The sequence below is a fragment of the Galendromus occidentalis genome, unplaced genomic scaffold (assembly GCF_000255335.2).
Source record: "Galendromus occidentalis unplaced genomic scaffold, Mocc_1.1 scf7180000077183, whole genome shotgun sequence".
NCBI classification, from domain to species: domain Eukaryota; kingdom Metazoa; phylum Arthropoda; class Arachnida; order Mesostigmata; family Phytoseiidae; genus Galendromus; species Galendromus occidentalis.
Genome location: NW_003805171.1, coordinates 96,907 through 117,026, shown reverse-complemented (window position 1 = coordinate 117,026; position 20,120 = coordinate 96,907). Strand labels below are relative to the sequence as shown.

The following is a 20,120-nucleotide window of genomic DNA, read 5'->3' as shown; positions in this document are numbered from 1 at the left end:
ACGGACCCTGATTTGTATGGCCGAGAGAATATCGAAATTCAACACTCTGGGAGCATCGAGAAATGAAGACGATCTTGTCGAAATTGTAGAAAACCCACAAAAGGCAGAAGAGAATACTGGAATGAATTTCAAATCGAACGACGAGCTCAAAAGTACGCGTGAAGGATAAGCGCTTCCCAAAGTTGGATGAAAGAGTTACAAGGAGACATCTTTTGATATTTATACTATCTTCTATTACTTTGGAAAACTGATTGTTGAGAGGCATCGCGGCCGGCGACGTCATACACTCCCGCTCTCTTTTTATGGCAAGTCCTAAAGCAATACTATCACGAAGTATGAGTTTTTGACGGGAAATAAATTTGTCAAAGACGAAAATCGTCTCCTCCTGCACGTTTGGTCGAGAGCACCATTTCATCTACGCTCCGTAACAATCCTTCGTATTCCCATCTTCGGAATCCTTTGGACATCTAGGGAGGCAGAAAGAGAACCGTGCCCCTGCTTCAGCGAACTCCGGTCTCATTCTCTTCCTCTTCATCGTCCAATTCGATTTCTTCCAAAAGGATATTGAAGGTATCTTGACCGCTCTCTTCCGAGACTCCTCGATTGCTCACTTTGATTTACGACCGTAAGCAACGCGTGCGTGTCGCGAGGCTGTCATGAGAAACAGGGTACAAGAGCGGATCTGAAAATCGAGCTAGAACAATGATCCACGCGGAATGCTGGGCTTCATTCCCGAATGAGGCACTGATTGGTACGTCATCCATGGAACACCAGGTCAAGGTGACCCACTGAGAATGAGTTGCGCAACGCCAGATCACTTTTGGAATCTGTGCTCACCTGAGATTCCCGGACTTTCCGCTGCCTTTGGGGAAACTGAAGACGTCGAGATCCAAATCCGGGCGCTGAAGTAAATTCGGGCTGAGTGATCCAGGCGGTTGGCTTTATTATAAAAAGGATGAGTCCCAGGTTATCGATGGTTGACTGGTCGATATGCTAAGTGAATGATCAACTGATGATTGTATTGAAGCAAGCGAAGCAAATGATTGCGTCATGGAATAAAGTTGAGAACATTGTAAAGATCTTCGATTAGAACTCGCGATTTTCAATCTCAGAGTTCTTTCAGCTCGGCATGCCGTCGATGCCGCGGCATGGACCAGAGGTACGGGTACCCGGAAAACCATCTCTCTCTCTGAGCCACCACAAATCACAGATTAAGATGATCCTATCTCATTTCCATCTTCGTGAGGCTTGCCTGCTCTCTACCCTCGAACCTGGACCGTCTGATTGAGGGTACTCTTCGCCCCTCTAATGCCCTTGTATTTGAGGCCACCCTTATGACACAGGAAGTATGGTGAAATATGAGGCACCGAAACGAAGACACCGGGACAAGCATCCAGTCGTGGAAGACTTGTCTCGCGATGGAATCGACCGGAGTTGATCCAGAATGTCACCCGCGATCATCCATCATCAAACACTGGTTCAGAGTCCCAAACGCCCGCTCGCTGTAACCGCCAAAATTGTGCCGAGCCGTCCTTGCTCTCCTCCTCCTAGATGTCCTAGATTTACCCGTGACCTTCGTGTATTTTCTCCGGCTTATCCCTCCGCGACACAAGGGAGCAAAGTGGAAGGATGTTGCTATGAGAAATATGACATAATGCTTCGCATCGGTTTTGTCACCAGGATTTACAGCGAGCGGTGAGGCGTGTGGGTGGCCCAGCGTTGGTCAGGCGCGTCCGGTCCGAACGCAGGCTTGCACGTCGGCTCTTTAGGAGCTCCGAGATTCTTTAGAATGTAGGCCGTCGATTCGTCGCTCATCTCCTTCGGCGTATAGTCAGAGGGAGAAGCATATACGCATCCAACTATACGATAGAATGCGCCCATGAGGTCCGCGTCACGATAAATCTGACATGCCCCTGGCTCGAGCATCGAAATGTCCGGTGTCGAGCAATCTCGACGTCCAGACGCGCGGCATCGACCCGTTCAGAGTCGGATGGTCTCGGCACCGACTCGACCTGCATCGAGCCGACTCGGCATTGACTTGGTCTACATTGAATCATTGCGGCGTCGCAAAGTCGGCCTAGAGATCGCTGGCATCAAGTCGACCACGTCCGAAGCACAGCATATGTATCCCGGAATGAACTAACATTCACATCAGGGCGCCGTCGTGATCTATTCACCCCACGACGACGGTGGGAGGAACATTTACTATACTACATGGACAAAACATCCCGGAAGCTGGAAGCTGATTATGAATCACCTTTGCTTATTGAGTCTAGGTGAGGTCTCCTATTTTAGGGATACCCTGGAGATAAAACGGGCGCTAGGGATACCAGGGAATATCGAATGAGCTCGTCGATGGCGAACTTGGCTCGTCATCGACTGATGCACAGGACCTTTGGAGGAAACTGACCGGAAGATACTCCGAGAGACAGGGATCAATGTCGACAAATATGTAGATAACCGGAAGCGATCTTAAGAATCGCGGAGCTCACTCGAAAGCAGACCTAGACGTACCGGGAAAGCGGTAGAGGACGAGAAAAGTATAAGTGTTCAGATATCGGCTTCGGCTTACAATTAAATGGAGGAGGACGCCCGCTGATGATCTTCATCGAACGAGTCAAAGAGGGGATACTAGAGAGCCAATGCAGAAATAGCATGCTTCTAGAAACGGGCCTCAGCACAAACCCGAGCAGTATCTAGCTTCACCTACGCTGATAGTACGGAGAGCCCACCTCACTTCGGTCAGGGCGAACCTCCCAGCCGCGAGGCCAACCTTCGCTTCTTTGCGAGATTATCAAGAACAACAGGGCGGAATTCTTCTTTGAGACCGACCGCGACTCAAGGCGGCAAGGAATCACTTCTCGGAGCCGTTCGCAACTTCCATAATTATAAACATTTCCATTCGGAGCTTTACCCATCACCCCATGAATTCTGAATATTCTTTGTGTGTATATACCAACCCAGTCCAACTCCGACGTGGCCGAAGAACTCGCTGCTGACTCACGAGACCCTGGGAGTTTTCTCGATGCGTTTTTGAGAGCGCGGGGACGCGTCCGCGTATATCCGAATGTGCTTCCTATCGAGATCTATTGTTGTACGGTCTTGAACCCTCCGAGACAAGGTGCGACCCATTGTCCGGATGTAATATCCGACGGAGACAATATCCATTCCGACTGAGTTTCTGCATGACGATTGAGAAATCCCAGGGTCGGTCGTTTTCGCGCGTCGGTATCGAATTGAATGAGCCTGTCTTCTCAAACGGTCATTTCTATGTAGCTTCGTCGCGGGTGCAGAGTTTCTCGGGGATTCTCATATCGTCAACGCAGAACCGGGTGAAAAGCCCAGTATACAAGGAAGACCTGCTCAATTGAAATACTCCCCGCTGACGATCCCCAAAAAACTGCATCATCAACCACATTATTCCATGTAGGAATTTTCCAAAACTATGGGTTAAGAACCTTCATCACGCCTATGCAACCCCTAATCAACGATCGGGAGATGACATATTCAAGAAAATGATTCACGTCCTCCGATTAAATGCCGTTGCATCTGCAGCAAGCCAAGTACTTCCTCGAGCCCCGACCAATCCCGTCCTGAGAAGCGCCTGTCGACGATCGGAATTGTCCGTTGGATGGAAAGAGCAAAACCTCAAGAATTGGCGCGCCTGCTCCCACGCAAGACCACACGTTTCTAAAAGCGTTCTGGAGTCAACTGAGAGTCCTTACTTTCTCCGAGCCTGTTATAATTTGAAAGGTGGTTCAAAAAATTGCTTTCTGAAGTCTCGAATTCCCCATTCACCTACTCTCTGAGGTGAATAATACCTTTCTGTTGTCTTCGACGTGTCCGTATGCCCTCTTGAAAGAAATGCTCAAACCCGAGCACATGAATTCCTTGGCCGAACTCATAAACCATGAATAAGATGCCACAAATATCTCCCGAAAATTCAAGCGCAATGGGAGTTTCACATTCATTTCTCTTTTCATCTATCCTCATGTATCCAGGCATCAAGCCATTTCCAGGAGCCCGGTAGGCGTGCATTCCCGCACTGATTTCTCGTAGTGCTCATAACTGGAGGTTGGGAAATTGGGCATCAAAATATAGGCAGCTCAGGCAGAAAAAGCGGGCGGAATAGGCATTGAAGTCTGTGGGCGACGCAGGTAACGTGAATCATCTTTGGAAATAGAACTTCCGAAGACCAACCGGCCTTTTTCATGCAGGGAGCTGCGTCGGTCACTAGGAGCAGAACGTTATCGTGCTGACCTTTGGCACCGGTCGTTACTTCGACAGACACCCAAATATGTTCGTCTCCAATACTGGATCTGATTCTCGCAATGGTGTCTCCGTATAGTCGTTTGAGATGATTCTTGCTTAGAGTCGTATGGTCCGGAAGCTTTCTCCCACAGTACTTGAGCATGAAATCTCGAAAAGACGGATGCTGAGTCTTGAAGAGCGGGACATTGGTTTCTACCATCTTCTTGCACAGATCCGCGTTGGAAGAATCTTCTCCAAGGATTACGCTCATCGACGCTTTCTTCACCATTGGAAGAAACTGACAGCTGCCATCGTCTTGTGCGTCGCACACTACTGAGGTGCTGCTGGACGTAGTATTCCTTGGAGGCAATCAACGACCTATTGCACAGCTCGCACCTCACAACATCGACGTCTGCACTGTGGTAGCCCGGTCCGAATCCGCGCGCATATTGCCGAACTCTTTCGATCGGGTCAGCAGCTCGTCGCGGCATCGTAAGATCATGTAGATTAGGATTCACTCACAAGTACTCAATCGAATCCTCTGTAGCTCGATCGGTGTTGGACTTCAAAACTCGAGCAGAATGTTACCGAGTCATATTCGTGAAACAATGTGCGGTTTCACATCTCGTCGTTGCTACCAGATGCATATGTCTCGAGCGACTCACACTCCGCCTTCGACCTCTGATCTCTAATCTTGTCTTGATTTGACAATAATGGAATAACGGGATATCTTCTCTAATCAAGCCCAAAGAAGCTGTGGCTCGACTCGGGGAATCCCCGCGGGGGAAATCGGGCGAAATCTCCCGAGAATAGCCCCGCCTAGCCGGAACGGCGTCTATCCTAGGGCGAGAAAAGCTTCCGAGACGTTGGAGTTCAAACCATAAAATTGTGGGGCGTTCTTCAGCACAAGCGATTTGAGGAACGAGAAATAATATGTGAAGCGAAATCAAGACGAGGATAGGACACTCGAGCTCATTGAAGGGTCTTTAGCCAGAAATGAGCGTTTCAGACAGAAAGAGTGCATCTGAGGCCTTTCTAGAAAAATTGGGCATTCTGCCTCAATGTCCAGCCTCAACTCATATCAAGGGAGTGCAGATCCACTCTTCAAATCATTATACGTAAAACGACTCTCGATTCTCCTCCCATACAGCGAATCTCAGTGTCGCCATCAGGCTTTTGCTCGAACAGCTACAGCTTCGGAAGCATCGGAGTCGGCTGGTCCTTATATGAGGCTGACTATCATGTTGGGCTCTACAACTCGATTTTCTTTCCAATCAGACCAGCGCGGCAGAGGGGGAAAAATATTTTGACCCTTCTATAGCGTATTTAAAGATGGTTAAGATTCCAATGGAAATCCGTTGTTGTTGTTCGGAACGGTGAACATTCTCGGAATAGAAGGCTCCGAGACGGTTTCTCCCAGAGTTCAGTGATGGATCCTCCAATCGATAATCGGATGATTAGTGAAGAGGACCTTAGTGCGGACCCAATGATCAAGATTGCGGTTGTGCGTTTCTGGCAAAAAACAGTAGAAGAATCCAAACCAATCTAATGCAACGGGTTCTGGCGATGCATCCAGGAACAAAGTTTTCCACCACCCACCCCGTTCGTGGTTCGACATCTCGTCAATCACCGATGGGGATGGTGCTGAGTGCTGAGAAAGAATCAAAACAAACTTCGAAAGCTGACTTTGGTTGGCTTCGATTTGTTCAAAATCAACGGTCAGCTCGGAGAAACCGATTTCCCTCGAGGTTTGCGGAAAAATTTCAAGTGCAAGTTGCGTTCTTTGCACCCGGATTTCTCCAATGCAACCCCCTGTGATTGGGACAGTATATCGATGATTTCGAGTCGTTCCTCCGCAACTTGGACGGATCTATTCTAAGAGACGATTAATAAATGCTCGTCTTCCGAAGCGAATATCGACGATTACGTTGTCTATGGAGGAAAATTAATTCCATTGAGATCATGACGATGTCCCATTCAGACGATAGCTAGACGAATGTGTCTTGCGAGAGGACTCTTTAGCTCTGCGTCGCCTTAGCAGCCGAAGCGGTCTGGTTCCGCCAGAGACGCGAGGTTTTCATTCTATCGGTTCCGGAAGTTGGGGCTAGACTGTATGATCTGAAGGAAACACATGGGACTGGCAATGCGCGGGCGTTCCACTGAGACGGAGATGTTGGTCTTGGTGCGCGTTTGAGGGACCTGGAACTCTCATCGTCTGACGCGGCTGCCTATAATGAGACGAAGGAAGCAGAGGTGGAAGTCGGAGTCGATGATTAGATCCTTCCAGGTCTCCGTTCGAATCATCTTTGGTGTGAAGTAATGAAAAGCGAATGTGTAATGGGACTGATAGGAAAGATGAGAGGTGAAGTGATCTTCTCGGCGGAAGAGGGATCGCAGATCGGCGTGACAATCCATATTCTCGATATTCTATCGTTTCTTTCAGCTCACCATCGAGTCCAGAGTATGAGGTACTTCGAAAGCGGTAGAAGTCTAGGTCGCTGACGTAGCGAGGAGGCTTGCGGACAGGCACGATCAGTGCAAATGCTCGTTGTAAGGCGATGAGCAAGATATCTTGGAATTTGCCGGTGCGAGGGAAGCGGATGTATCCTTCGTGCTCGAAGTTACGATGTTAATCGATTGATAAGTTGTGAAGCGAGGAGAGGTCTTTGACGGTGACGCCACGTTTGAGCGCAAGTCGATTTGCGCGCAGCTCCGATTCGAGCGCGGATCCAATTTCAGCGCGGATCCAGTTTGAGCGCAGATCCGACTTGAGCGCGGATTCATTTTGAGCGCGGATTCATTTTGAGCGCGGATTCAAATTGAGCGCGATCCGTTTGAGCGCAATCAATATGAGCGCGATCAATTTTAGCGCAAGTCCGACTTGCGCACATGGACTTTCCCTGTAAGACAGAGCGGCACGAGTTCTAGTTCATACATCGAGGAAAGAGGATTTCGGAGGACGAAACATGTTCGCTGATCAGACCGCCCGAACTCGACTCGCTGAAGATGATCGGTTCCACGGCATTTCCGCTTGACCCAAGGCTCTTTTTCTCGCAAAACTTATCCTCGCCTAATTTATTCGAAACACCTTGACAAATTCATGGAAGCTCCAGTCATTTTAAACGCTGGGAAACAATTTATGAGCCCGTTTCAGGACGAGTGCTTCGGAATATTTGATGACGTCTCTGAGTTAAATATTACGAATTCCATACGAACAATGACTATACTTCGTCAATTATCCTTCAAGGTACATATCAGCAGACCAGGGCATCAGAATCTTATATTGTGCGCTATACTCTTTAAATAGCCCAGAGGATCTCGGGGGGGTTACGATTTCACGATCTCTCTCAATCGCTTGGAGCGGTCCCGATACACTTTCTTCGCTTGCTTGGCGCGCCCATTAGCCTGGGAGTTCGCGATCGTGAACTCTGTTTTCGCTTGTTCAGCCTTCAAGTGCTTAAACAGTTCGGAAAAGTTTGGGTGCTGAGCGCCCAATCTCCTGGAGAAGGCAGAATGCCATCCTTCAACGCTATTGGTGGTGCGACTCATGGAACAAATCGTTACGGTGCACAAATTCCACCAATCGAGTTTTATTTTGGGAGGATGACGGTGCCGGCCGATCCACGTCGCCTCGAGATAGTCCAGGAACTTCGCCAAGACCTCAGCGTTTCGTTTCACGAAGTTCGATTCCAGCACAGTCTCGAATCTCTCTCGTACAGCTTCCTCTGGAACGTACGCAAGAGCCGCAAACATACGCATTTCGAGCGCGAAGTCGCCTGAGCTCATGTATTTCTCTCGTAGATCTGAATCGGCTTGGATATGCCGCCACAGGGACTGGTTGAAATGGAAGCCGCATCCGACGATGCCAGCCGACGGGAACGCCGCTTCCAATGTCTTAATCATCGCCAACTCGAAGTCGACATGGATAGCCTGAGGGTCATACCAAGGAGTCCGTTATAACATCCACGAGTCGACCATAGGTCGAAGCTTTCTTGTCGGGCAACGAAGCGTAGAGAACCGGAACTACGTTCCTTTTAATTAGCTTGACGTGAATGGAGTACAACTGTGTGAACATTAGTGGGGCAACCTTAAACGTGCCATCGACAAACTATTCAGGACACTCGCGAAGGAGCGATAAATTTCGACTGGTTGCAAAGACGATGAACCTGTCCGGATCTTCTTCTCCGGAGTCGAAGTGCAAAAACAAATCGTCCTTCAGAGTCATCTTATCAGAGTCTGATATTCTGAGGTCGGTTCGAGTCCTCCCGGGGTTTCCTAGATTCTGCTCGGTCTTCTTCCGTGCGTAGTCCACTTTTTTACGCAGCAGATTAAGGTTCGGTAGACGGCCAATGACTGCCTCTGATCTCAGCGTACCGACCAAGGCGTCGACAAGCAACGAGGTCTTGTATTCGCTGGGGGCGGCTCGGGCTGTTCGAGCTTCGAACTGCGACTTCAAACGGTGAAGTAGATCGGCGAAGCGTCCGTAGTACCTTGATCAAACCGAGAAGGGAGCGTACTTCGGATACAGTTGACGGAGTTCGTGGATTTTGAATAGCCGCAATCTTCTGAGGGTCGGCGCCGATGCCTTGGGCGTTGATGATCATTCCGAGGTAGTTCACCTCCCTTGCATTGAAAGAACATTTCGCAAGACCCAGGCGGAATCCCCATTCCTGGAGTCTACCAAGAACTCGTCCGAGACGATCATCATGCTCAAATTGGTTCGACCCCATGACGAGGATGTCGTCTAAGTAGACTTCCCAAATCTCCAGACGAGGGTACCGTCGAGCCCCGCCAATGCCTGGTCCATCGCCCGCTGGAAAATCGCGGGTGCCGTTTTCAACCCAAAACCAGACGATTGTATTGAGACAGACCGCGATGAGTAGCGACAGTCGTGCACGGTCGGCTCGATTCCCGGGGAGGCAATTGTAGATATGCGTCCGAGAGATCCAATTAGGTGAAAACCGTGTTTCCGGAGACATGAGTCATTATCATTTCCATGTTTGGGATTGGGTGCTCAACATCGAGCAGAGCTTCGTTCAGCCTTGTTGAGAAATCCGCACAAACCCTGATTTTACCGTTGGCTTTCCAAGCCTAAGCTGACGAAACAACCGGTGATATCGTCCCATTCTCCAATAACCGATCTAGTTCTTTGTCAACTGTTTCGCGGTAGGGGAGCGCTACCGGGCGAGCTCGTGAATGAGTGGGCTTACAATCGTGCTTGAGTTCCAACTTGACCTCCGAGACCTTCTTCAAAAAGGTCCGGGAAACGGAGTTTCCACGTCTCTGGTCCGTTCGGTGTTGCCGACACGGAAGCGATCTCCACTTGAGGACTCGCGGAAATAAGGCCCAGCTGGAACGCCGGCCTACACCCCAGCAGCGCGGTCTCTTGACTATCGATGACCAAGATACGGTCGCTCACCGTTGGTTTTGGCGCAGAACTGCGCCATTGCGCTCACTCTTGTAAACAAATGCAACGGAAATGACGTCAGCAAAAGAGTGACCCGCGAACATTTAAACCTTAGAATCAGAGAGCGACACCCAACGGAAACCACGGGAACTACCTTACTTAGTCAAGGAACCAGCCACCAGGAATCTGCACACGATCACGTGGCCCCCTTCGATCACAGCAACCTTCACCGACCTTCACCGAACATCTATGACCCTTATGTCTACCGATGGGATCTGGACCTTCAGTAGCTCCAGACGCCGAAATCCATCGCCCATGGTTAGATTTCGGGGAACAGAAAACGATCGGATCGGTTGCGAAATCGGGGGAGCATCGTGCGACAATATTGACGTTACGCGGTCTTCGAGAAAACTGGACACCTGTCTACAAAAGGACAGGTACCTTCCAGATACCGGCAAACAAAGCCATCAGATGCCGCCGACTCAACTTTCCCCTGACTCCCATGACTACTCACAAGGCCCAAGGGGCTACCTTTGATAGCGTGGTCTTCGAATACTCATGATCTGTCGTGCTAGCGTAAGAGCAATAAATAAACGAGATGAATCTCATTCATTATCGAGGTAAAACAAAGAAGTCTCCTAATTTGCGGTACGGTGACGGAGACAACAACTGGCGACGAGGATATCGGAAAATGGTAAAGCATGATCTCACAAGAAGCACTGAATGAAATTCTGAAAAGAATGGAGATCAAGCACCAAGGAACGACACAACTTCTCAAACTCTCGCGAAGGCTCGACTCTTCGTTGCAGCCAAGTCGAGGGACGAGGATCCGTTGACGGACAGAGAGTTGCAGTGATCTTTCGGAGTCTGATTCTGCAGCGATCGACATACTTTCTTGATGTGACCCTTGCGCCCACAGAAGTTGCAGGTTGCGCGAGAGAAACGACAGGTACGCTGGGCGTGTGCGTCTCCACAGCTGGAGCACGTATCACCCGTTTTGCGCGGGAACTCCGGTTTCTTCTGACCCTGTCCACCATTCTTTCCGTTCTTGAAATCATTCTTGTACTGAACATGATTGACGGAAGCGGAAGCATCGCTGAAGTCCGAAGTGTCGATCGCAGAGTCTCGAGCCCGAGTGACGTAGTTCACCAGAAGGCTTCGCAGACCCGAGATGGTCAATCCTGGCTCGTCATCCACAGCCTTTAGCATTATGTTGCGAAGACTCTTGGATGCTGCGCCCGATGCGTAGTTGATTGCGAGAAAGATATTGAACATCTCGGCTGTGAAGCTGCTAAAGTCGAATAGATCGCCTCCAAGATTTGCCCAGTCGACGATTTCTTCGGGATTAGTGAGAGCTGACAGCGGAGCTTGCTGTGTGAGGATTTCGTGGCGCCTGCGAAAGATCGATTAGGTTGGCCCAAAAGTCTCGATCGGTATCGTCTTGATTTCTCCGTAAGTTTTCGATTCCGGCAACTCCGGGGACATACGGCTCAGTAAGCGCGAATATTCATTCGCCCCGAGTTCTTTTAGCAGCAGCTGCACACGAAGTTCATCAACCGACGTGGACTCTTCAAGGATGGCCTGATTACGAGAAAACCAATTCTTGAACACGAGGTCCTGCTCGGGTTTGTAAACGAAAATTCCCAGGAGTGATGCTGTGCTCTGCATCGAAGACGAAACCGTTGGGACACCCTTCTCGTCTTAAGCCTTCTGATTCAAGGCCAATTGTTCAATCGCACTCGCCATTTGTCTGAGCATGTTCTCTAGATCCCCACCATCGTCGCTGTCCTTAGTCATGGCTCCCAGGCTCAATCCGACTGCGCCTACGCTGTGTTCTCACGGGGAACTGGACTCACGAGGTGTAGTGCACAAGATGGTGGAGATAGAATTGAATTTTATCAACTTCGTTATCGAGCTCTTAAAGGGACATCGTTCTGGTAGCTGTTCAAAAACGAGCGCGAGCACGACACTCTTCTCTTGAATCTTTATCCTCACGCCGTAACGTTGCCGACCTCTGCCTATTTTATCGATACTTCCATGGAGAATGCTCAGATGAAACCTCTTCCCTCGTCCCCCCTATTTTGGTCCCCGCCCGTGTAACCAGAAAGAGTACCAAGCAGCATTCCTACTCCGTCCAACTTTTCTCCAATCGTACTGCTCGATTCGCCTCCACTCTTTAACCCCGCACATCCCGTCTATGGAATGCCCTTCCCTCTCATGTCTTCCCTCCAACGTATGATCCGAAACTCTTCAAATCCAACACCATCCGCTCTCCCCCTTCAGGTAAAGAGCCTTAGGTTTTTTGGTGGGTTTTATGGACATGAGCACCAGCCTCGCGTTGAATTTTCCACTCTTCTAGGTAGCGCGTCAATGCACTTTTTCCTGAGGCTTTTTTTGCCTCTCCCTGGGGGCATCATCTGGCCCTTGTAACAGGCATGTAGACAATATAATTGCAGGAAAATGGACGGAACAACGCGGAACGTTCCGTCCATATAGATTGTCGAGGCTTCAGACAGGATCCGTATGCATTCATCCATTCCAAAGCCGAGAATCCGGTCCTCTCCTCCGTCATCTAATAGCAGGAAATTCTGCGCGGTGGAGGTTTGGGACCAGATTCCGGCGTGAGAAATCGCAGCCCGATTGGCAGGCATGAGGGGGCGCACGGTCGCTTTGTGCCGCTGGAGGGTTGTTCGGACAATGTTATAGGTTGGCATCGTTGCCGCGATCTTTCCGATATCGCGGGACCCTTGCAATATTTCAAAGTGTTCGGCCAGAACCTCCTCGTAGTCTTCATGAGTCGATTGGCTCGGCCGAGCCACGGTTTTCTCCTTCATGTCAGGAACAGCTTTTCGGCGCATCAAATCCATAGCTTCTCCCGTATGATTAGGGATCCCCTTTTCCATCGCATGTACGGGCTCTGACACCTGAAGGATGCGCATATGTAATGTGAAGAAGTCAGTCTCAAAACAGGGCACATGCAGCGAGCCCCCCTCTCATGCCCGGAACTTCCTTCGTCCACGGCATCTTCCCATGAAAAACACTGCCAAGATTCGACTTCCGATTAGGATCCATATTAGGAACTCCCGGCTGGAGCGCCTGTGACGAATGTCCAGCGCTCTAGGGATGAGAGCCTCTCATTATCACGGGAATCATAAGACAGAGAAAAATTCACCTTGTCGACGATTGCTCTCGCGCCGCACTTGTGGCTTTTGCCGCGTATGCATCGGCAGCAGAGTCACTTTGGTGTTATCGCTGCAGTACAGATAATCGCCAACGCGGAAGAGTGGGTGCCCCCACGCAGACTTCAGTTCCTCAACATCTGTACTCATGTTGATGAGATGAGAATTCAAGTGAAGGATCTTCGCTGAGGCCTCCAACTTCCTTGTCGCTCAAATTTGATCAAACGAATGCCGAATGCGCAAGCGCGGGATCCCGGCGATATATTTTTGAATTTCGAATCCGACTTTCCCTTCTTATCGGGACAAAAACAAAATGACGGGATTCCATATCCTCAATTGAGATTCAAAGTCGAATAATACGATGTACACATACCGTATTTACAGTAAAAGCTCGTTACAACGACCCCCATTACAACGAATTTCTCGGTACAACGAACAAGGAATTTCTCCTCCTTTGGCCAGCTCGCCATAGGGATAGTGCTGAGCGGCATTCGTTACAGCGAAAACTCGGTACAACGAACCAGTTTCGTCGGTCCCTTCGTGTTCGTAGTAACGAGCTTTTACTGTATTCTAATAGAATGGCATGCCGTTCTTTTTTCGATCCCCTAGTCAGTCGTCGGTCGATTAGAGCAGTGTTTCTCAACCTTTATCCCTCCGCGGAACCCCTGAGGGGTTCCCGAGGAGTCCGCGGAACCCCTGGGCATGTATGCCGCAGCATTTTGAATCGCGCTCATGCTTTCGCGCATCTGCTGACTTACATATCGTGCTGCATTGAGACGCTTTTATCGCGATGAGTAGAGACGGATATAATCGTATCATTTTCCGGATTTATTGGTCATGATCAGATTCCGTCCAGAAACGAGAGTCGAGGGAAACTCTGTCCATATCTAGGAAGCTTCCCATGAAGCTTTATTTACAGTAGAGATAGAAACGATATTATTCGAGCGAGGCTCGCGTCATATGCGCATACCTACTCTATTCGTCGAGATCGAGACTCAGTGCGATGGTTGGTATTGAATCTCTTTCGAAAGGGCTGTGAAGTCCGGGGTTCGTTGAGTCAGCTGAACTCGCATATCAGCTTCCGCGTCCAATCGGTTGCGCTGCTTGGTTTTCGTGGCGGCGTATATCGAGAACCCGGTTTCACAAAGGTAGGAGAGGCAACACAATCGGTAAAGCGATTTCCGCGAGCGAACTGAAATCTTTCGCTGCTTCAGCCCAGAACTCGCTCATCGTCCCACAAGGAAAATTTTCCTTGTAGTCCGTTCTGTGCCGCAGTTCAATTAGCTGATCTGTCATGGATGCACTCAATCCAGACGGTAACGCTCCGTGGAAAGGATTGCGGACCCAATCGAACGCGGTCAAATTCTCCATCGATTCTTTCGGAAAGTAAACTTCCATGTTCGAGCACAGGTTGATGGGATGCTCTTGGATTCTTACTCTGACCATTTCGTCGAGATCCATGCTCTCCTCGTCCAGATAGTCCTGCAGAGTGCTGAAACAATCGACGCGCTCTTAAGACATAAGACTTGCACAAATCTCCAGCTTGCTCTTCATTGCTTTGATTTTGTCAGCTGCAGAAAAAACGCTCGTCTCCGGCCCTGCAGCGACGAATTTAGCTCGTTCAATTTCTGAAAGATATCCGTCAAATACGCGAGCTGTTGCAATCATTGTTCATCTTGGAATCTCTCGATGAGGGGAAATGAGTTGTCGAGACCAAATACGACTATTTCTTTCCTCAGTTCGAACATACGAGAAAGGACGCGTCCTCGCGAAAGCCTGCGACCCTCGGTGTGTAGGAGCAACGAGGAATGTGTACTGTCCATCTCATCGCGAAGTATTCTGAATAGCCTCGATTGGAGAGGCCTCGTTTTAATATAGTTGACAACCTTCACGGTCTCTTCGAGTACAGTTCTCAAGGGCAGTGGGATTCGTTTCACTGCCAGTGCTTCGCGGTGGATAATAATTCCACTTCGTCGAGTTCCATCGTTCACTGAGGATAAATAGCGATTATGATCCGTAGGGTGACAAGGCGGTCTTTAAAGAAAACCAGTGAGAGATTGGACGTCCGATATCTAGTTGTTCCGCTCGGCGAGATAAGGTCGTGTCTCAACAACTCAACGACAACCCGAGACGAAGCTTTCGGGTTGTCGAAAAACAAAGAAACATTTTATTCAGATCTGTACCATCGAAACTGATTACGTTACTTCGGTCGAGATTTTCCGACCGTCAATCTTATCACATTTCTTAGCGCGTTTCCTCTACATGCTTCAGTAGGTCATTTTGCTCCATATATTTAATCTCCTCAACTTGTTCCACCGGAGAATCGTAGAATTCGTCGTCGAACAATAAGATGAAAAATCCGAAGCCAGGATCCTCCTTGAATTCTTCCTCAGAGACCTCATTGCACCAATCGCTAGGTCCGCCGTCTCTTTTCCCGGAACACACCGCGTCCTGAGCTTTCGTGAGGCATTCCAAACCTGAGGGTATGGCCCCTTTCGGTCCAAAACAGTGAATCCTCTGGTCTTCAGACCCATCAAGGGCAACACTTATGCCACCGTTTTTGAAGGATTTGGCGATAAGTTCTTCGGGGAGTGCATTCCATGCGTCCACTATCCATTTCAGATACACTTGCATAGGAGGGGCTGTCATGTTGCCTCTTTTCGTCAAGGGCGTCTCGCCTTGAGCCATCCAGTCTTCGTAATATTTGCGAGTTCTCGCCTTGAACGGCGCGTTCCACACAACATCCGGTGCCTGAATGAATTTCGTGCACCCACCAGGCACGATTGCCGTATCGATGCGTAGGATTTTCTTCGTTTCTGAGCTCAGGTGACATCTGAAGCTGTCCCAAACCAGGAGCCTCCTCCCGAACAGCAAAGTACCGAGAATTCTCTTCAGGTACGAGGCGGTTTCATTCATTCTTCATTCATCCAGGTCGTACCGGCCCAACGCAACTCCAAGTCATTCTTGAACTCGTCCACGATGCTCCGGTCGGGCCTTTTCCTCTTCAAGAGCACAAACGGCTTGCACTTCAGACAATCGGATCTTGCGGTCAACATCATGGTGATGCGAATCTTATCATGACCCGTTGTCAGCACAGGTACATCTTTCACGCCTTTCTGGCCACCGTCAAGGAGCCAGCGTCCCAATGCAGCACGATATGTAAGTCAGCAGATGCGCGAAAGCATGAGCGCGATTCAAAATGCTGCGGCATACATGCCCAGGGGTTCCGCGGACTCCTCGGGAAACCCTCAGGGGTTCCGCGGAGGAAGAAAGGTTGAGAAACACTGCTCTAATAGACCGACAACTGACTAGGGGATCGAAAAATAGAATGGCATGCCATTCTATCAGAATAAATACGGTATGTTTACATCGTATTATTCGACTTTGAATCTCAATTGAGGATATGGAATCCCGTCATTTTGTTTTTGTCCCGATAAGAAGGGAAAGTCGGATTCGAAATTCGAAAATATATCGCCGGGATCCCGCGCTCGCGCATTCGGCATTCGTTTGATCGAATTCGAGCGACAAGGAAGTTGGGGGCCTCAGCGAAGGGTGCCTACTGAATCGAGCGCGGCGTTGATTGGAGCGCGAGTACAACTCGAGCGCGGAAGCGGAATAGAGCGCTTCGCGATTTTGAGCGCGAGTACAACTTGAGCGTGGAGGCGGAATAGAGCGCAACGACATTGTGAGCGCACCGTCGTCTTGAGCGCGGAGGCGAGTTCGGGCGCATCGCTCGTTTGAGTGCACCGTCAACTCGAGCGCGGAGGCGAATTGGAGCGCTCCGCTATTGGAGCGCGGTGTCAATCTGTGCGCTCGGGAGAATGGGAGCGCGGTCCAAAGTGAGCGCAGCGTGCCTCAGATCGTCAGTGATATCTTAGCCTTCTTGGAACTCAGTTCCGATTCTAAACTGTACAGTATTCACCCAAATCTTGGTACACCCATCATGCCAGCGCATGTATAGAATTTGCGCGCTAAAAGCCTGCCCAGTGGCGATTCCTCTCAAAGGTCTAAGCTACCCTTCTATGTGGTGAGGGATACATCAATCAGTGCTTTCGATTGAACATCTATTTCATCGGAAGGATCAAGGATTATGAATCATGAATGATGGACAATATCGTTTTTTTCTGGAACACATCTTATCGAATGTCTGTCAACGAGTAGGCGCTTATGAGTTTCGAAATTACAGAGTTCTTAATAGACTGTGCAACATACATGAATCTTCATAGTTTCTGCGACATAGTAACAATAGATTCAAAATGAAATGTTATGCGCAATCGCTTCGAGTAAATCTAGCGTCCCCCGTTGATCATAAGATGACACCAGATTTTCAAGCCTCTTCTTTCGGTCTCGATATCGCTTTTTCGGCACGGTGTTTGATCCCTGAGCGAGGCAATTGTTAACCATGAAGTCCATTTTAGCTTGTTCAGTTATCAAAATTTCAACGAACCTGAATAAGTTCGGATTCGAAGATCCTACTCTTTCAGAGAACGCCGAGTTCCATGCTTCTACTGCGTTGTTAGTTCGCGCTATACCTTCCAGGACTGAGCTATGCACGTTCCACCACTCGTGCTTCATACGAGGTTTACTGCGCTCCCTTCCAACCCATGTGCTTTCGAAATAATTGATGAAAGGAGTCAACATGTAGTTGTTGTCTTTAACGAAGTCCGATCGCAGGAGTGAATCGTACACGGGCAGCAAGTCCCTCGTTGGGACGAAAGACAACGCCGAGAACATGCGAACTTGCAGAGCAAAGTCCGGGTCTTCTCCGTATCGTCTTCGAAGGTCAGGGTTGCTCTGAATTTTCCGCCATTGGCATTGATAAAAGTGGAAAAGGTATCCCAATAATCTTTCCTCGCGCTACAAGATGCCGACCACACCGAGCCGATGCGACACCCTCGTCCCGACTTATGAGGGTTTTAAAATGTCATTAGGAATTTCGAAAATAAGCGATATTGAGACGGCTGTAACTCCCTCAAAACGTATTCAAATGTCAAAAGCTACGTGTTCATTGGAAAGCCAATCCAATTCTCTGCAATTTCAAAATTAAACGTCCGATTCCGTAGATTTTCTGGAAAGTTACGGACCTCCGGAAAAAGAAGAAGACGTTTTTAGGTGGCTCTATTATTTTGACCGCCACTGGTGGCTAACTTTTTAGAAAGAGTAACTTGAGAGTAACTTTTTAGAAAATCAACCGAATCGGTCTTTTGTCCGAATTGAAGAGAATTGGATGGGCTTCCCAATGAACGGGTCAATTTTGACATTTGAATACGTTTTGAGGGAGTTACAGCCGTCTCAATATCGCTTATTTTCGAAATTTCTAATCTAATTTTAAAACCCTCATAAGTCGGGACGAGGGTATCGCATCGGCTCGGTGTGGTCGGCATCTCGTAGCGCGGGAAAAGAGCTGTCGATTCGTCTATTTACTTCGAAAAATCCGTTTATTTGGAGCTGAGAAAACATTCGTCTGCTCTTTGGAAGTAACGGTCAAAAAAATAGAGCCACCCTCCATAATAGAGCTGGAGGTCAGAAACTCGTCTCTCTGATTCTTGCATCGGAAAGCTCGTCTTCCGTGCAGCGGAATCGCTCTTTCATTTCCCGAAATCGGACCGGTTTTCGAGGAGTTAGGAGCTCAGAAAGACGACCTTCCGCCTCCCCTTCCAGCTCTATTAGGGGGAAGGGGGGGGGTTGGTGGCTCTATTATTTTGACCGTTACTTCAGAATAGCAGACGAGTCTTTCCCAGCTCCAGGTGAACGGATTTCCCAAAGTTGGAAAAGCTTGGTAGGGAAAGCTCTTTCTAACTCTTTTATCATGGCCACTTCGAAGTCGATATGGATCAGTCGCGGGGAGGAACCGTTCAATGCTCCGACAATGCTTTCTAGGAGTCTACGGTACGTCTCTGAAGCTTTGGAAGGTAATAGACAGAAGAGGAGCGGAACTGTCTTCCCATCGGGCAGGTTGACGTGTATAGTGTACAGCTGATGGAATATCTCAGGACAGACTTCGAATGTGCCGTCTACAAACCACTCATCATATTTCCGAAGAAGGTTCAAATTGCCGGGGGTTGCGAAGACGCGGATCCGGTCGGGATCACCCTCTCCCGAATCGTAAAACACGAAACTTTCCTCCTTGCCGGTGACCTTCCGGAAAAGAAATTGGGTTTGAGTCGCCTCAGCGCGGTCTCAATAATTACTTACTAAAGAGACAGCCTAACAGAGATGTCGGTTAAGACCTTGAGTCTCTCTGGCAGTTTGAAATCCTCTCTGCTCGTGGGAATCGTCGGCGCAGCCAGCACACCAGCGCGGGATCGGGATCGGCGTACTTGTTGTCGCAGGAGATCAGTGCATGGCATCTGACCCGCGACCGCTCTCGAATTGACGTGCTTCAAACCATTCGAGACCACAGACATTGGTGGGGCCCAAGACTCTCTCACCGCAAGTTCCTTCAGACGATTCATGTTTCGACGAACCTCGATATTTGCGGGGTCGGACCATGATTATGATCGGGAAGACTCTAAGGATTTAGATCGATAATTTTTGTCTTGAAACTAAGCAGGACGAATGCGATCCTTATGAAGACATATACACTTCGATCCCGAGAACCCACCGTGTACGAGTCATTCTCGGTGGTCAGGCGAGCTGAGCAACTCTTGCTTGTGCACCGCCAGTGGGCCTTTGTCTTAATTGTGCGATCTTTTCTATAGACAAACCCCCTTTCATGGAGGAGCGGCTTACCGAAGGTTGAGCCGACGAAATTCAGCGGCATCACTTGTGTGGACTCACAAACGGGTTCTTCCCCAACGACCACCGAAGGCGCTTCGTTGTTCACGACGAATAGAATCGCTCCCGGAATCGACAGTCAAGAGTGTATTCAATAGCTTGCCAATAGCCAATCAAAGTGTAGGCGCGAACATCCATGTGAGACGTATCTCAAACTCGGACGTTTTGGAATTAGGAGTCATGTGCAGAGAATTCATGGGTGCGGCCGCAGACTGTGCCGAAACCCCGCCCGGGGAGGATTCGCAATCTTGGGTCTTTGCTCCCGGACTTGAGAGCCCCCACGAATCTCCTCCGTGAATTCCTCCTAGTTTTACAATTAGCCCTGAAGACTTTCCTTCGCTGTCATCCGGATTCGAACCTGAGCGTCCATCAAGTCAGAAGCTAACCTATTCGGTGTCGCAAGCCTCAGGACTAGCCGTCCGGTCCACGACGCCTCACTGAATACCTCATGGGATCTCAGGAAACTTTCCTAAAGGGGCTCTCATTGAGATTTTGAATCTCATCGC

General features: G+C 49.3%; 1 protein-coding gene across 1 annotated transcript; it reads right to left on the bottom strand.

Annotated features, from left to right (window-relative positions):
• Positions 1-17,088: 17,088 nt before the first annotated feature.
• LOC108863990 (uncharacterized) lies at positions 17,089-19,244 on the bottom strand. The gene is made up of 3 exons (XM_018638805.1): positions 19,158-19,244; positions 18,638-18,975; positions 17,089-17,611 (listed from the first exon to the last, which is right to left on the bottom strand). Exons 1-3 carry the CDS (start codon positions 19,242-19,244, stop codon positions 17,089-17,091), a joined length of 948 nt encoding a protein of 315 aa, XP_018494321.1.
• Between the last annotated feature and the right edge of the window lie 876 nt (positions 19,245-20,120).